Source organism: Balaenoptera physalus (genome assembly GCF_965194825.1).
Source record: "Balaenoptera physalus genome assembly, chromosome: 16".
Classification (NCBI taxonomy): Eukaryota; Metazoa; Chordata; class Mammalia; order Artiodactyla; family Balaenopteridae; genus Balaenoptera; species Balaenoptera physalus.
In genome coordinates this window covers 13,971,018-13,989,172 of record NC_138898.1, presented here as the reverse complement: position 1 = coordinate 13,989,172, position 18,155 = coordinate 13,971,018, and the positions used below count along the sequence as shown (strand labels likewise).

General features: G+C 43.3%; 1 protein-coding gene across 3 annotated transcripts in view; it reads left to right on the top strand.

Annotated features, from left to right (window-relative positions):
• EYA2 (EYA transcriptional coactivator and phosphatase 2) overlaps positions 1-18,155 on the top strand; it is a 291,980-nt gene that overhangs the window by 132,665 nt on the left and 141,160 nt on the right. For all 3 annotated transcript variants that reach the window (XM_082431407.1, XM_082431406.1, XM_082431408.1), the window contains one exon: positions 8,436-8,552. In XM_082431407.1, coding sequence (XP_082287533.1) covers positions 8,436-8,552 — 117 coding nt within the window. The remainder of the gene's footprint in view (positions 1-8,435; positions 8,553-18,155) is intronic.

The window sequence follows — 18,155 nt, the reverse complement described above, 5'->3', positions numbered from 1 at the left end:
GAGGGCTATCTGATACAATCTGGGTTTTTTAAAGATCACTTTGGCTGCTGTGGGGAGGCTGGATTGGAGGGAAGCAAGAGGAGAAACAGGAAGGTAGGTTGGGAGACTGGTAAAGTCTGGAGTAGAGCAATGGTGGAGACCTGGGGGGCAGTGAACAGACAGAAGTAGACATATTCAAGAGCAGTTGTGGAGTTAGGAGTGACAAGTCACGGAGCACCCGGTCAGGCATTGGTCACGGACACCATCATTGAGGTACTGTATCACTGAGATGTGTATCACTGAGATGTGCACCACTGAGATGCTTCATCTTCAAAAAAAAAAAAAAAAACCGCTTTTTTTTTTTGGCTGCACCACACAGCTTGTGGGATCTTAGTTCCCTGACCAGGGACTGAAACCAGACCCTCAGCAGTGAAAGCACGAAGTCCTAACCACTGGGCCCCCAGGGTATTCCCTGAGATACTGCATCTTTGAGATGCTGCATCACTGAGATGCTGCCACCCACAGTTCTCAGGGCTCTGTGTCTACTTGTTCTTTTAAAGCCCCACTCAACCCTCCAAGGAAAGTTCCATCATTATCCTCTTTCAAGGTATAAATAAATGGAGGCTCAGAGAGGATAAATAAACTCGCCCGAGGTCCCCCAGTTGGTCGGTGGCAGAGGTGGAATTACACCCAGGCAGCCTGGGTCTGGAGTCTAAGCCCCTCACTGCTGAGCTCCACTGCCTGAGCACGCATTCCAGAAATCCTGGGGGATTACCTATGACAGACCTTGGCCAACTGGTGTGGGCATCTCTTCTAACTTCTGTCCCTCCTGTGCCAGAAGACTTGTGATAAAATCACACGTAAGTTACCCTACCTGGCTGACAGCCAAGAAACATGAAGCTGGATTATTTTTCAGCATAAAAGAGAAAACTAGCCCTGTTCCCAGACAAAACATGGCATCCGGTGGAAATTAATTTGGTTCAAAGTCATTTTACAGTCCCAGTTACTTTCAGAGGCTCTGTGCCCTCACAATACAGCATAAGTGGTAAGATCACATGTTCTGGGTTCACACCCCACCTCTGCCCCTTGCTGGTCCTCAGACTCTGGGCAGTTTTCCTCCTTCATACAATGGGAGTGATGCTAAGTCTGGCTTCCTAACGATTGTTGTTGCATTAAATGAGATCATCTACATTAGGGATCAGCTACCTTTTTCTGTAAAGGGCCAGATCATAAATATTTTCAGCTTTCTGGGCCACTCAACACTGCCATTGAAGCATGAAAGCAGCCAAACAATATGTAAACTAATGGGTGTGTCTGTGTTCTAATAAAACTTTATTTACACAAACAGGCAGTGGGCCAGACTTGGCCCCCGGGCCATCATGTGTCAACTCCTGATCTCTATAAAGGGTTTAGCTCACAGGGCCTGGCCCAAGGGAAATGTTCAGTCAATACAGCTGAAGCCAGGCTGCTACACACACACACACCTGGAATGTCCACATCACTAAGTAACGACAGCTGGGATGAAAAGCCCTTTCCCTTCACATATGCCTGTGCCCGAGCAAGCAGTGTTTGCTCACTGTCTGGACAAACCTTGCTGAATCTTGTTAGGAAACTTTTTTCCTTGCTCCTTGGCAAATAGCATTACTACCTTTGTTTAAATAGCTGCAGGGAAATAATAACACAGTTGAGCAAACTAGAGGCAAGGAGGTCAGGACTGTGGAGTATTTTTTTCTCAATTTATTATGCAACATTTAAGACATATGTAAAAGCGGAAAGAGTAGCACTACAAATACCCATGAGCTGACCGTCCAACATGAAGAATAAAGGGAGGTTACCTCCCTTTCTTGTCAGATACCCACGCCCCTGGATTTGCTGTTTATCGTTGCTCTGCATTTCTTTATGAAGAATAGAGGTCGGCAGTCTTTTTCTGTGAAGAGCCTGATAATAAATATTTTTTGCTTTGCAGGCCATACAGTGTCTATCAGAACTCTTCAGGTCTACCCTGTATCTTGAAAGCAGCCACAGATAATACATAAACGAATGGGTGTACAGACATACCTTGTTTTATTGCACTTCGCTTTATTACACTTCACAGATACCGCGTTGTTTACAAATTGAAGGTTTGTGGCAACCCTGCTTCCAGCAAGTCCGCTGGTGCCATTTTTACGACAGCATTTGCTCACTTTGTGTCTCTGTGTCACATTTTGGCAATTTGGCAATATTTTGAACTTTTGCCTTATTACTATATTTGTTATGGTGATCTGTGATCAGTGGTCTTTGGTGTTACTATTGTAATTGTTTGGGAGCTCCATGAAATGTGCCCATATAAGATGGCGAATTTAGTCAATAAATGTTGTGTGTTCTGACTGCCCCACCAACCAGCCGTTCCCCCATCTCTCTCCCTCTCCTCGGGCCTCCCTATTCCCTGACACACAACAATATGAAATTAGGCCAATTAATAACCCTACAATGGCCTCAAAGTATTCAAGTGAAAAAACAAAGAGTCATGCATATCTCACTTTAAAATAAGAAAAAACTAAAAATGATTAAGCTTAGTGAGGAAGGCATGTCAAAAGCCAAGACAGGCTGAAAGCTAGGCCTCTGGCACCAAACAGTTAGCCAAGTTGTGAATACAAAGGAAAAAGTTTTGAAGGACATTAAAAAGTGCTACTGCAGTGAACACATGAATGGTAAGAAAGTGAAACAGCCTTATTGCTGATATGGAGAAAGTTTTAGTGGTCTGAATAGAAGATCAAACCAGCCACAACATTCCCTTAAGCCAAAGACTAATCCAGCACAAGGCCCTAACTCTCGTCAACTCTGTGAAGGCTGAGAGAGGTGAGGAAGCTGTAGAAGAAAAGTTTAAAGCTAGCAGAGGTTGGTTCACGAGGTTTAAGGAAAGAAGCCAGCTTCTTAACGTAAACGTGCAAGGTGAAGCAGCAAGTGCTGATGTAGAAGCTGCAGCAAGTTACCCAGAAGATCTAGCTAAGATAATTCATAAAGGTGGCTACACTAGACAACAGATTATCAATGTAGATGGAGCCTTCAATTAGAAAATGCCATTTAGCAGAAAGTTTTCTATGGCTGGCGACAGAAGAGGAAGTCAGAGAGATGGAAGTCATGAAAAGGACTTGATGGAACATTACTGTTTGGAAGATGGAGGGGATGAGAAGGAATGCAGGTGGAATCCAGGAGCCAAAAATGGTCCCCAGCTGACAGCCAGCAAGGATGCAGGGATTTCAAATCTACAGATACAGGAACTGGATTTTTCCAAGAATCTGAATGAGCCTGGAAATGGATGCTTCCCCAGAGCTTCCACATAAGAGCCCAGTTTGGCCAAAACTTTGATTTCAGCCTTGTGAGACTCTAAGCATGGAACCCAGTTGAGCCCACCCAGACTTCTGACCTACAGAATTGTGAGTGAATAAGTGAGTTTTGTTTTAAGCCACTAAGTTTGTGGCAGTTTGTTCTGCAACTGTGGAATATGAATTCAAGGCACATTCAAAACAGTCTGCAGGGAACTGTGGAAGGCACACACCTATCCTTGTAGAAATATCTTAATGTTCAAAAGATGCTATGGGTTTAAGAACGCATTCCCTTTTCCATATGATCACATTTACTACTACTCTTTCCTAACTTCCAACCCTCTTTTTGATTCTATTAGGAACTCCTCTCCTACTTAGCTCTGTCTCCTGGCCTGATGCACCAATCTCAATTTCCATCAACCCTCTGGTGAGATTTGTAGCTCACTAGGATCTGGTCCTATCCTTTCTCCTCCCTTTTTTGGCCCTACCCATCCATCTGTCTCGCTTGTTTATTTTTTTGTTTCATTTTGTTTTGTTTTTTTCTGTGCCATAGCTCTGTTGAATAGAAGGAAATGCTAAGTTAATTTTGTTCCTTTTCCATAAGTTTCATTCCTTTTAGAAATAATTAATCTTGTACTCTGACAGTATATACAAAACAACTGTGGATATTTAAAGAAAAATGCAGTGAAGCCTGGTACGTACTACTTTTACAAACAAGGAAGAACTTTTTAGTTTAAAATAAATGTCTCAGTGATAGATATGTACAGTTAAATGTCTCAGTGATAGATATGTACAGTTAAGATATTCAATAAGAAAATATTCCAAATACTTCAAAATTTTCAAATAGGTATTTAGGATGCTCCATGAAACACACATCCTTATCATTCTTTATGTCTGTGCTATTTATTTCCATAGTTTTTTTTTTAATTGACGCAGATATCATACTTTGAAAATGTTTCTGAGTAGGAAAGAAATTGTAATTAAAATAAAACAAAGGAAACACTAATTTACCACATACCTGGAAAGAAAAAAAAAAGAAAATGCCATTCAGGACTTTCATAGCTAGAGAGGAGAAGTCAATGCCTGGCTTTAAAGCTTCAAAGGACAGTCTGACTCTCTTGTTAGGGGCTAATGCAGCTGGTGACTTTAAGTTGAAGCCAGTGCTCATTTACCATCCTGAAAAGCCTACGGCCCTTAAGAATTATGCTAAATCTACTCTGCCTGTGCTCTATAAATGGAACAACAAAGCCTGAATGAGAGCACATCCATTTACAGCATGGTTTACTGAATATTTTAAGCCCACTGTTGAGACCTCGCTCTCAGAGAAGAAGATTCCTTTCAATATATTACTGCTCATTGGTCATGCACCTGGTCACCCCAGAGCTAAGATGGAGCTGGACGATTAGACGAATGTTGTTGTCATGCTGCTGACACAGCGTCCACTCTGCAGCCCATGGATTAGGAGTAATTTCAACTCTCAAATCTTATTATTCAGGAACGCATTTTGTAAGGCTGTTGTTGGTTTAGATAGCGATTCCTCTGATGGACCTGGGCAAAGTGAATTGAAAACCTTCAGGAAAGCATTCACCAGTCTAGATGGTGATTCATGGGAAGAGGTCAAAATGTCAACATTAATAGCAGTTTGGAAGAAGTTGATTCCAACACTAATGGATGACTTTGAGAAGTTCAAGACTTCAGTGAAGGAAATGAAGTAACTGCAGATGTGGTAGAAATAGCAAGAGAACCAGAATTCGAAGTGGGGTCCTTGAAGACGGGACTGAATTTCTGCAAACTCATGATAAAACTGGATGAGGAGTTGCTTCTTATGGATGAGCAAAGAAAGTGGTTTCTTGAGATGGAATCTATTCCTGGTGAAGATGCTGTGAAGATTATAGAAATGACAACATAGGATTTAGAATATTACACAAATTCAGTTGCTAATTTACAATATAGTATAAACATAACTGTTACATGCACTAGGAAACCAGAAAATCCATGTGACTTGCTTCATTGCAATATTCGATTTATTGTGGTGGTCTGGAACTGAACCCATAATATCTCTGAGGCATGCCTGTATCTGTGTTTCAATAAAACTTCATCTACAAAAACAGGTAGCAGATCACCTTCGCCCCATGGGCCAGAGTTAGCTGACCCCAGGTGTAGAGTATTATTTTGCATGTTTGTGAAATGAATGAATGAATGAATGCCCAGCGCATCTCTGTGGCTGACAACCTCTTTGAAATGCACATGCTCCCTTCTGTGCTCCCATGAGCTGAAGACAGTGGAACCTGTAGGTAGTTCTTGAGCATCTTTGGGGGCCTTGTTCTCTTTGCCATAAAGATATTCATGAGAAATGCTTAGAGGGCAGGAGAGCTGATGCCACCAGCCTGTCCTCAGACCAGACCATCACCAGATTTCCTTTGAACTGAATCTCTTAGAGCAGTGCTTCTCACCTGGAGGTAAAAGACCAGTTTTTGGTTTTTTGCTTTTTAATTTCTAATTCATCATGGACTGACTCTTTGGTAAAATGCAACAAAAATAATTACTAGAAAAATGAAATTTTTTTAAAACTCATACAAAATAGAAGCCTAGAGATATGACCTTAGATGCCATAGCAATTTCAAGTTGCTATGAAAGTTTCTAAATACTTACTTCTCAATTTCTGTGCTTTCTCATCATGAGCTGGTGACTGGTTCATGGACCAAATATGGGCAACCCTGATTTACAGAACTAAGCCTTTTGTGTGCCTCCACCGTATTCTCTCCCCTTTCTCATGGGTTAGAATTTTATGATCCATCCACTTCACCAAACAGAAGGAGAGGTGAAATTTTTTTGTTTGTTTTCTTCCATATTCATTCATTCGACAGATATTTATTGAGCACCTGCTGTGTGCCTGGCACTGAGCCAGGTGTGGGGATGCCACAGTGGACAAGCCAAGCCCAGCCCCCACCCTCCTGGAGCTCTCAGCCTAAGGAGAGAACAGATGTTAAGCCCATGAACTGTGATGAGAGCCATAGAAAAAACTGGGTGCTCTGGAGGGAGTAATCAGGGGGCTGACTCAGGTCATGGAAGGCCTTTCTGGGGAAGCAACATTTAAGCTGAGAAATCAAGGATGAGAAGGCATTAGCCCGATAAAGAAGGGGGTGGAGGGAAGTGCATTCCAGGGCAGAGAGAACAGCATGTGCAAAGGCCCTGAGTCTAAAGACACATTCTTGCAGTTTTGTCTGTATCTAGTTTAAAATGAAAAATGTATGTACCCTCTGACTTAGCAATTCCTCTTCTTGTATCCATCCTAGACAAACATTTTAATTTTGGCCATTCTATCTTGGATTGTGATAGAAAAAAAAAATTGGAATAGACCTAGAATCCATCATCAGGAGACTGGCTGAATGAGCAGTGATATTCCTTACTTTGAATTTCCATTCAGCCAGTAAAATGAGTGAAGTGACTGAGAACACTGCTTGAGCAGAGTGAGGAGGGAGCCTGGAGAAGGCAGAGGTCAGAGGGGTGAGCAGAGCCCATATAGGAACACGTCACCCAAGGAGTTTAGATTTGACTCTAGTTGCACCAGGAGACAGACTGTACTGAATACACCGTTAACCATCCCTGGCAGATGAAGCAAAAGAAGGTGCCGTATAAATATTGCTTGTTGCTGTCGTCACTGTCGTCACTGAAGTTGAGCACCATCTAGTGCGGAAAATCCTTTCACACCCATTATTGAGAGGTATCGAGAAGGAAAAGAAAACCTAGACTTCAGAGTTACCTGCTGATTACAAGATGCTGATCGAGTGGCCTGGCTTTCTGAACCTCAGTCTCCACATCTTTAAAATAGGGAAAGTAGTATTGCCTGTTTCATGGGATTGTTGTGAAGATGAAAGAGGTGTGTGTTTCTGAGTACCTCATCCACAGCTTTATATGTTCATTCTTTCCCCTTCTTTTCATCTCCCAACAATCCTGCCAGTGGAGATCAGCATCTTATTTCATAAGAGAGGAGACTTCCAGGCTGGGGTTGAAGGAGAAACTGTCCAGGTCACCAAGTAATGAAGCAAACCATCCTGGACTCCAGCCCAGACCACTTGACTCAAAATCCATCATTTTCACATCGCTAAGCATTCTCTTTATTTATGGGGGTGAATGGGTGAGAAGGAGGGAAACCATAGCTACAAAACCATCCCCAGAACTAGCAGAGTTCTTTTTTAAAAATGCAAATTTAAATAGTATTGAAATAGTATTGTACACCTATAAGACAAAGATAAGCAAAGTTGATTATATTTTCAATAAAAATACCATGTATGGGCCACTGGCGGATCAGCCTCCTCCCTCAATACAATTCCTTCTCCAGCCAGTTGCTCATGGAATTGGTGCCTGTGCCTTGGGGAAGCATGTCAGAGTTTGGCTGAAGCAGGAGGCAGGTTTGTAACTGTGGCCTTTGGATAAGCAGGTCCACCCATGAGAAGAGTGGAGAGTGTGTCTTAGGGTGAAGTGGCATCATCTTTACAGAGGAGAGATGGTTCATGTAATACCTTCACCCCAAATCCTGACGTACTTTTAAGCCATACATGGAGCTAGTCCTTGGAGTAAGGGGTTGTAAACTCACTACCCTCAGAGCCAGGCAGGAAGCCTGAAGCTGACTGCATGTGCAAAATAGGAGACGCTCTTAGCCTGACTTTCCCTTTCTCACTTTTGAATGTGTCCTAGGATGTAAAAACAGACAAGCAGAAAACACCAAAAAAACGGCAATGAAAAAATAGTACCTTAAAACTAGCCTCCATGTCTCAGAGACAATATGGGCTCCATGGTGACCTGGGAAACACACAAATCGGGAGCTACGGGGGCAGCCTGTCATCACGGGAACACAGGGGTGAGGTTTCTAGGTCATCCTATTGCTCAAGAGAAGCCGTAAGTCTAGATTTTTTGGAGAAATCTCCTGATTTTTAAACAAAAACAGCCAATTTCAGATTTTCCTTTAAAATACACAGGCCAAGCAAGACACGTGTGTAGGCTAACTTCAGCTCACAAATCACCAGTTTGCAGCCAGTCTGGAAGCTGATAAAACCACGTGCTCTCTTGACGCAGTAGCTCTTCTGCGGGTGACAAGGAAGGATTAGGATTAATTATGTGTGCCTGATGCTTCTCTCTGCTCCTTCCAAGGCATCAAGACAGAAGACAGCTTGAACCATTCCCCTGGCCAGAGTGGATTCCTCAGCTATGGCTCCAGCTTCAGCACCGCCCCCACTGGACAGAGCCCGTACACCTACCAGATGCACGGTGAGTGTGGCGCTGCGGCCCCTCCCTGCCGTCTCTAAGGCACTGCCTGAGCTGGGTGTCCAGTCGTTCATTCGTTTATTTAGCAGTTTTACTGAGAACCTACTGTGTGCCGGGATCTATCTCAAGTACTAGAGTTGCAGTGGGGGACAGAGGAGATACGACTTCTGCCCTCATGGCAATTACAGGGCAGGAGGGAGAGACTGACAATCAACAAGGCAGCAAATAGACGGCTAATTTCGGAAGGGGTTGAATGCAATGAAGCAAGTAAACGTGGTGTTCGGACAGAGAGTGACGAATAGTTGAGGGGTCAGGAGAGGTGGGAGAGGTAACTTTAGATAGAGTCATCGGGGAAGGCTCTTTGAAGACGTGACATTGGACAGAGACCCAAAGTATGAGGCAGAACCAACCATGTGCAGACCTATGGGAAGAGCATTCCAGGCAGAGGGAAGAGCCCTTGCAAAAGCTGTATGGAGGGAAGTGTCTTAATGTGTTCGAGGCACAGAATAGGAGCCAGTGGGGCGGAAGCAGGGTCGGGCGATGTGAGAGGAGAGAGCCCTGGGGAGAGAGCAGGGCCGAATCATGCAGGGCCTTGAGGGCTGAGGGAAGGTGTTGGCTTTGATTTTAACTGTGATGGGACAGGCAAGTCCATTGTAGACTCAGAGAAATGCCTGGTGTTGGGAATACTAGACAGTTGGTAAAGGAGCTATTATCCCAGGCAGGAAGTTCTGGGCTCTGCATCCCCATTGGGTAGCCTTAGAAAGGGAAGAAACTCCAGTGTGTGACTCCCACCCCACATACCCTAAGAAACCGGCCTGCTGGATTCTCCTGTGCCCACCTGCACTCTGTTACCATCCAAAGGCCCCTTCTCTTCTCTGGTGCCCCATGGGGAGCACGTTGGAGCTGATGCATGGAGCAGAGGGCCGGTGGCAGTAATCTGGGGGATCCTCACCCTGGTATTTTTTTTGTTCATGAAAGCTGGTAAAAATGACCACCGACAGTCTGAAAAGTAATATGCAAAACTGAAAGAGCAATGACAAGGTGGTGGGCTAATGCATGGTGCTACTTTTCTTTAAAAAAAAAAAAATCGCAGGTATTGCCGCTTCGTCTTTTTAATTAAGGAAACAATTTAAATGGATGTCAAGGGCAGCCTTTCAGGAAAAAGCATTGTGATCTTAGGGGTACGTAAAAGAAAGGGGGTGATGAGCATTAATGCCCAGACCTTGGAATAGCTTCCATGTAAAGATCTGCAACAGAGTTTGTTGATGACACCATCAGCTAACATTGACCGAGCACTCACCACGTGCCACAAGAGGTGGCTAATCATCTCATACAACCTTCATGACACTCCGAAGTGTTGGTTCTGGCATAATTCCCATTTTATAGGAGGAGAAACTGCGTCATAGAGGGAATGCCTGACCTGCCCAGCATCAGGGCAAAGAGCTTAGATTTTATTGCAAGCGCAGTGGGAAACAGGTTGCATCAAGTCTCTTGGGGATCTGGTGAATTCCCAAAGCCAATCCTCACTCAAAGCCTGCTCTTCGCCATGGTACCTCCTGCCTCCTCTGCTTCGGCTGTCATCTCTGTCTCCCCGGGCGGTCTTTCTGAGTCCCACTGAAGGGAATAAGCTGCTGGGACCCCTCCTCAAATGGGGAGTGAATTATGGCACAATCCTGATCATAAAGGCTTGTGAAGACAGTGAACTTGAACTTGCATTTGGGTCAATCTCAACCAGTTTTTTTCAGCTTTTCCTATAGAAATGGAACTGACTGCCTCAGGGCTTCTAAGGAGATAGACAATGATCAATTAAGTAAATCGATCGTTACAGATTGTGCTAAATCGCGTGGAGGACCAAAACAGGGTGGTGTGATGGGCCATGATGAAAGGAGGGGTGATGGACACTACCCAGGTGGTTAGGGAGACTTGAGTGAGGGAAAGGAGCCGGCCTGTGAGTAGCTGGAGACTGGACAACCCAGGCAGAGGGACCAGCAAGGGCAAATGCCCGGAGGCAGGAAAAGGCTCGCAGTGTTGAAAGAGTCCAAAGGAGACTCTTGAACCTGGGTGTAGTGAGTAGGGGAGATGAGACTGGAAAGTGAAGCAGGAGGCCTCCCTGGACTGGGGCATAGAGAATATGTTATTTCTCCTCTGGTCCTTACAGCAGCCATAGGAGGTGGGCTGCATCAGCTCTGCTTTACACATGATGAAGGTGAGGCTCAGAGAGGGGAAGTGACTTACCCAGGGACCCCAGGTCCAATAAGTGTTGAGAGCTGGGATTCAGAGTAGAATTCCAGAGCCTATGCTGTTTCCTCCAAGTGCTATTTCCTATACTCCTTCAGGACTCCAGATACCGCCCTAGCTCTACGTATACACCATTCCCCTTGATCTTCCCAGTAGCCCTGTGACGTAGGTTCTGTAAGTATCCCCATCTTACAGGTGGAAAAACTGAGGCACAGCATGGTAAAGTAGCTTGCCCAAGGTCACATGGCTGTGGCAATGGGATTTGAAGCCAGGTGGTTCCACTCCAGAGCCCAGGCACGTAACCCCAACACCACCCTGCCCTCCACACTCTCATAGATCCATCTAGAAGATGATCCTTCATGGATGAGCCCTGGCCTAGACCCCACAACCCGCCTCCATCCCCATCAGCCCCTCACAAATGGAAAAACATCTGCTGCTCTGTTCCCACCCTACCACGGGAATAGTCCAGGTTATTTTCTTATCGTCTTCATGGCCCAGATGCCAGCTGGACTTTGTCCCAATTAACTGCCTTCAGTCTAATGCTAATGGCCATAAACTGCTCTTGAGACAGCCCAGGCGTTTTGCAAGCCTGACATATTCCTCCTTAAGTATTTTTTTTTCAAACACAAACACATAGAAGGCTCACACACCATGCCCATGTGCTTCCTATTAACTTTTTTTTTCAAGTTGTTCCAGAGGAGAAATAAACTCTCCAACTACTCTGTGTGCATTTCAGAATGGAAGACATTGGTTGAGCTTAGTTTTTTGGACAAAGAAGGGAATGAAGAAGGATATTGAGACTGAGTTTTAGGCCTGAAAGTACCGACTTGGCGTAAAACTGGTCCATGTTCAGAAGCTGAGCCGAGTCCTTTTCCTTTCTAAGAATTAAAATCATCATTTTATAGAAGCAAAAAGAACCTGAGTAGAGAGAGACCACTCCATCGTTTACAGATGCGTAAACTGAGGCACCGCAGCAGAGTGGCTTGTGTAGGGTCCCAGATTAAGCATTAAGTAAGCTGCCTCTCCCTAGGTCCTCTACCTGATCTCAGAAACTTCCAAAAATTTCAGCAGAGCCATCTCGCCCTCTACCCCTGCCACAAGGCCCTGGTTGGAGATATGTATCTGCTTAGATAGCATTACCCCCCACCAAATGTGCAATAAACGTAGAAGAGAGAAGTTCATGGCACTCCTTTAGCTTTTTCATGGTTGTTTATTTTCTTTTTTTAAGTTCACCCGGAGTTTTTGTAGCTGAAATGTATTTCTTATGGGTTTGATTTTTTTTGTTGTTCCATTTTGGCTTCTCCTGCTAAAACACTGCTGTTCATGGAAGTGACCACAAAGATTAAAAAGAGAAGAAAAGAACATCTTGAGAGTGTGGTGTAAGAACTTGCTGGTGCCCCGGAGGGGTTAAGAGCCCTGGATCCGGTTGCAGTCAGGCTGTGTCCCAAGGCAAGACCTGGGTGAGGCACTTGGCTTCTCTGGGCCTCGCTCTCCTCACCTGTGGAACTAGCATTATAGCAAGAGAGATGACCCCATGGGGCTGTTGGAGGACTAGATGGAATGACCATGGGCACATCAGATGAGGTCCATCAAGGCTGGGTGTACTTTTTATTATTTCTCTCATTGCTTCTGTAACATGAGAGTTAAAAGCTGTAACTCTGAAGTCAGGCTGAGTTCACTTCCCAGTTGTGCAATCCACGTACCAGCTTGTGACTTTGAGCTGAGTTACTTCCTAGTACCTCGGTTTCTTCCCCTGTAAAATGGGGATACGAATAGTACCTACGCATGGGGTGCCGTGATAATTAAATGAGTTAATGTGTGTGAAATATTTCGAACAGCACTGACACAAACTAAGTGCTCTACAAATGTAAAATGTTATTTTTATCCTAGTTTCAGATTTGAGGGTCTTATGATTTTCCCAAATTCACTTCTCTTTCCTGAACTCTTAGTTTTAGGAAATAGTTTTGGTAAGAGAAAAGAGGAATACCAATTTGAGGCTGTTGAGCCACCCACATCAGCATCAACCCCCCTTCTGGTGAAATCTGCATTAAAGGGGGGCCTTAAAAACCGTGGAAGCGCCTTTTTCTATGGAAATTACTTTTGTATTTACCAAAGGCAGGGGTTGTTAATACTAACCTCGGAACCCAACCAGAGCCATTCAGGAGCAACATGGAAACGTGTGATTCGAAGATGTGTAGGAAAACCGAAAGTCCAGTGGAAGGGTCTAAGCCAGTGGTCTCAGCCCAAGACCTCTGAGGTCAGTTTGTGCTGGACTTGTGAAATCTAGCACCATTTCTGGTACCAGCAAGCTGTGCGACTTTGGACAAGTCACTGAACTTTCACAATCTGTGTTTCACAGCTCTAGCGCTCACAAATACTCACTGAAAAATAAAGAGGTTGGGGAAGGTCATTGTCAAATACATCAAATGCATTTGATAAATAGTGTGTAGCATGAAGTTAGATGTCTTCACTCCAGGACTTTTCAGAGCCTTTGCAGACTGATGCACCTTCTGACTCTCCAAGAGAATTCAGTAGTCAGTTTTCCCAGGTAGACTTGAACAGGGACCCTCTGCCCAAACTAATGTTCTCTGCTCACTGGGAAGCCCTGGATGTAATGACCATTAGGCCCGTTCCTGTGTTAAAATTCTTTGATTCTGTAATTTTTTTAATGATGAACATGCATGTATTCCTTTTTTTCCCTGTATTTTAGTTAATTTATTTTTTGATGAGATTAATTCACATACCATAAAATTCATCCTTTTAAAGTGTACAATTCAGTGATTTTACTGTATTCACAAAGTTGTGCAACCATCACCACTATCTTAATCCCACAACATTTTCATCACCCCTAAAAGAAACTCCATGCCCATTAGCCATCATTCCCTAATTCCCTTCCTGCCAATGTTATTTCCTTTTGTAATAAAAAAAAGATACATTTAAAGTTACTCCTTTATATTAATTTTTGAGCAGGTTATGCATTTATCTACTTTAAATATCTACAGAAATCTCTATGCCACCCTCATCCAACAGCCATTCAGCTTCTAAATCCCCAGTACTTAACCATGTGTACTAGGTTCCTGTGAACCCATCCAGAATTTCCTTCTGCAAATATAAGCAATCATGAACACAGTCTGTTATATTGCATAGTTCTGTGACAAGAACTAACTCATATGTGATTCATAAACAAGGAAATGATGTCAGTATAACTCCGAAGGTGTCTTGGTTCATTTGTTTTAAGATTTTCTCCTTATCACTGGTTTTAAGCAGTTTAATTTTGATGGGTCTTGGTGTAGTCTTCATGATTCTAGTGCTTTGTGTTCATTGAGCTTCTTAGATCTGTGAGTTTATAGTTTTTATCAAATTTGGAAAATTTTTGCCCATTATTCAAATATTCCCCCCACCATGTCTTCAAGTTCACTAATCTTTTCTTCTGCATATCTGATCTGCTTGTTAATTACTCTCCAGTCATTTTTTTTCATCTTATACATAGTTTTCATCTCTAGAAGTTTGATTTGGGTCTTTTTTTTTTTAACCTTCCATGTCTCTACTTAACATGTCCAATATCTCCTCTGGCTCCTTGAACAGACAGAATACAGTACTGTTTTAATGTGCTTATCTACTAATTCTGTCATCTGTGTCATTTTGAGGTTTTCATTGATTTTTCTCCTCATTATAAGTTATATTTTCCTGCTTCTTTGCATGTTTGATAAGTTTTGATTGGATGTCAGACCTGTGCATTTTGCCTTGTTGGCTGCTCGATATCTTTCTATTCCTGTGAATATTCTTGAGCTTTGCTCCGGGATGCAGTTGTTACATAGAAGTAGATTGGGTCTTTCAAGTCTTGCTTTAAGCTTCGTTCGCGGGAAGCAGAGCAGCATCTGGTCTAGAGCTGTCTCTACCTAGCAGATTTTCCCAGCACTGAGGCAAACCTTTCTGAGTATTCCTCCCAATGCCCCATGAATTATGAGGTTCTCCAGTCGGGCTGGTGAGAACAGGAACTATTCCCAATTCTGTTATGAGCTCTGAGGATTGTTCCTTCTAATCTTATCAAGTGGTTCTCTCCTGGCCTTGACTAATTTTTCACAGGCGTGTGGTAGTCAGTTCTCAAGTGAACGCTCACAGGGAACTCTCTGCAAATCTTCAGCACACTCTCTCTGTGCAGCCCTCTTTTCTGGTACCCTGCTCTGCGAATTCTAACCACCTTGGCCTCTCTGGACTTGCAGCTCCATCTCCTCAATTCAGAGAGATCAGTGGGTGCCACCTGGGTCCTCCTCCTTGGAAGCTCTCAACACTGGGACGGTCTTACAATCACCACTTGTTTCCTGTCTCTCAAGGATCATTGTCTTTCACATCTGATGCCCAATGTCTTGGCAATCTTGTTTTTAAACTATTTCCTGTTGGAGGGTAAATCCAGTCACTGGGACTCAGTCTTGGCCAGAACTGGAGGTACTGCTGCATTAATTCATTGGCATTTTTCCCCAGCACATATGGTAACAGCAGCTGAATGCAAAATACATAGCACAGGTAAAGGCAACAAGCCTTGTAGGAATACAGTTCAGTCTCTGGTGACCCGTATTTTTCCTCTGACCTCAATTTGGCCATGTGCTCTGTTTTTGAAGAACTTATGTTGCAGCTTCCCCCAATCTTTGTGCATTTTTCCCTTTTTTCCATAGTTCAACACCTCTGTCGTCTGTACACCCCCTTCCGTCAAGATACGTTCACCTCCTTTTTAAGGGGAAGTCCTGTATTAAATGTGGCACTTCTCTGTATAGTACTTATTTACTTATTTATTTTTTCACTGTGCTATTATTTTTATTGGGATTATTATTGCTTTTGTTAATGCTGTGGTTACTAAGTTGCATTGCTTTTGAGCAATCTGCCTCAACCCTGTTTTTTCCCATAGGCCCCATTATTTTAATGCACAATGTATGGCCTCTCAGATTATAGCAAAAACACTTGTATATTTTTTTGTTTTCATAGGTAACATACTATACACAGTGTCTGCACTTCACTTTCTTCAGTTAGCTATATACCTTGGGGAACTTTCTAAGTCAGTCTATAGAAAGTGATTCCTCATTCTTTCCACAGATGCCTATTATTCCATTGAATGATGTGCTGTAAATGATTTAACCAGTTCCTTATTGGGTGTTTCCAGTCTTTTGCAATTACCACCAATATGGCTATGAATATCCCTATATGTATATCATTTTGGTTTTCTGCAAGTATATCTGATGGGCAAGTTCCCAAAAGTGGAATTCAGGGTCAAGGGGAAAGTCCCTATTTAAATTTGGTAGATATCTCCAAGTTACCCTCCATAGGGATCCTATCAATTTAAACTCCCACCAGCAGTGTCTGAGAGTGCATGTTTTGCCAACCCAGTGTAATCTAACATTGGAGTTTTTGCCAATCTGATGCACAAGAAAAACAGTATCTCAGTGTGCTACTAATTTCTAGGTGTGTCGTACAAGGTTGAGCATCTTTTCAGATCTTTGACCACTTTGTGTTTCCTTTTCTGTGAACTAGGAGATTAGACTTGAAAAACTGTACCAAAGAAGAGTGGTAAGGTACTAAGCATATCAGTATTGAAACATAAAGCTTCAATAATCAAAATAGCGTGGTTCAGGTATTTGAATAGACGGATTGACTAGTAGAGGAGAACGTACAGTCCAGAATGAGGCAAAACATACCAGGAAGTTCAGCACATGGGGCAGATGGCATCTTAGGTCAGTGGTAAAAGACAGAGTATTCAGTGAATGGTACTGGAACAACTAGTTAGCCATCAGGGGGGAAAAGAGATCCATTCCTATTACTATATACCAGAAAAAAATCCAAATGGATCAACAGTTCAAACATCAAAAGTAAAACTATAAAAGTACTAGAACAAGAATGAACAAAATTTTTATAACCTTGAAGTGGAAAAGGCTTTTCTAACCATGACTCAGAAATCCAGACGTCATCAATGAAAAGACTGACAAGTTTGACTGTGGGTGTTTGTTTTGTTTTTGTCTTTGTTTTGGTATGGCAGAGAAGACCAGAAGAAACATCAGAGCAACAAAAACAAACAAACAAAACAGAAATCAAATGGTACCCTGGAATGAAATGTTTACTGTCTCAAATCAGAAACAAATTGTTACTCTTTTTCAAGTGATTTTACAGTTCTGTGAATTAAACTCCTCCCGGATGTGATTCTTGTAAATAAAAGAGAAGTGAGCTAGGCGTACTGTTACAGGGAGTGGTAAGGGCTGTGGCAGTTGGAGGGTACACACCCATCAGACTTGGGGGGGTGGGGGGGGGGGAGGGTGTTATTTCAGCTTTAGTTCATTGCTACTACACTAGAATGGGACCCCAGAGAGGCCAGATCTTTCCATTTTTCAAGAAAATCCTCAAAACTATATTTTAATGTAAAAATCTCATTCTTTTTCAATATTGGCAATGGATTTTAAACACTCTCTTTATTTATGCCTCTATCTTGTAATCTGGTTCCATATTTTCTTAATTGAACCACAGATTATGAGACCAGGAATGGAAGGAGAAAATTCCAAGCCAAGTGATGATTTGGGGAGCTGGAAAGATCACCCCTTTTGGTCCCCACCTCTGATTTATTTCACCAGTGAGGCACGCCCCAGAAGATTTGAATGGTGGGTGTGGTTATAGCTGAGTTGGAACCCGGTGGCCTCCTATGAAGTCAAGTATTTCCCTGTTTCTTCTGGGCAGCAGCAACTTCCAGGCTGACCTGGCTCAGCTAGTTTTGAGCAGGCTAGGTCTGCCTGGTCTCACTGTGTCGGTCAAGACAGGAGCCAGGCTTGGCATCCCTCGGGTTCCTGGACTGAGGTCAGGTTCCCTGGTGTGAATCAGCAACTCTTCTGCACACGATGACATGCGTGAGGTTTTCCGATACCTGTTAGCGCTCCTGTGCCACGCCGTGCCTCCGCCCTGCTGGTTACCTTCTCGCCACCTTCACGTGTGTTGGTGGGCTCGCTGCCTCCCACTTGGGCTGAAGTCTGCTGGATTTAGGACATATCGAGGTTAAATGGATGGTCTTTTCCTCTGGTCATAGAACAAGTTTGATTTGGTCACCCACATCTCCAAAAACCGCTGGAGGTGACCAATGAAAACAGCTGGAGAGATTGAGAGTTAGTTTGGGGATCAGGAAGGATTTTTATAAACAACAGTTCACTAAGGCAGCGCCGGCCTACAGACCTTTCTGTGATGATGGAAACGTTCTTTATCTGTGTTGTCCAATATGGTAGCTGCTAGCCACATGTGGCTATTGAGCATTGAAATGTGGCTGATGCAACTGAGGAACTGAAATTTCGTTTGATTTTTAATTAATTATAATGTAAACATAAATGTGGCTGGTGGCTGCCA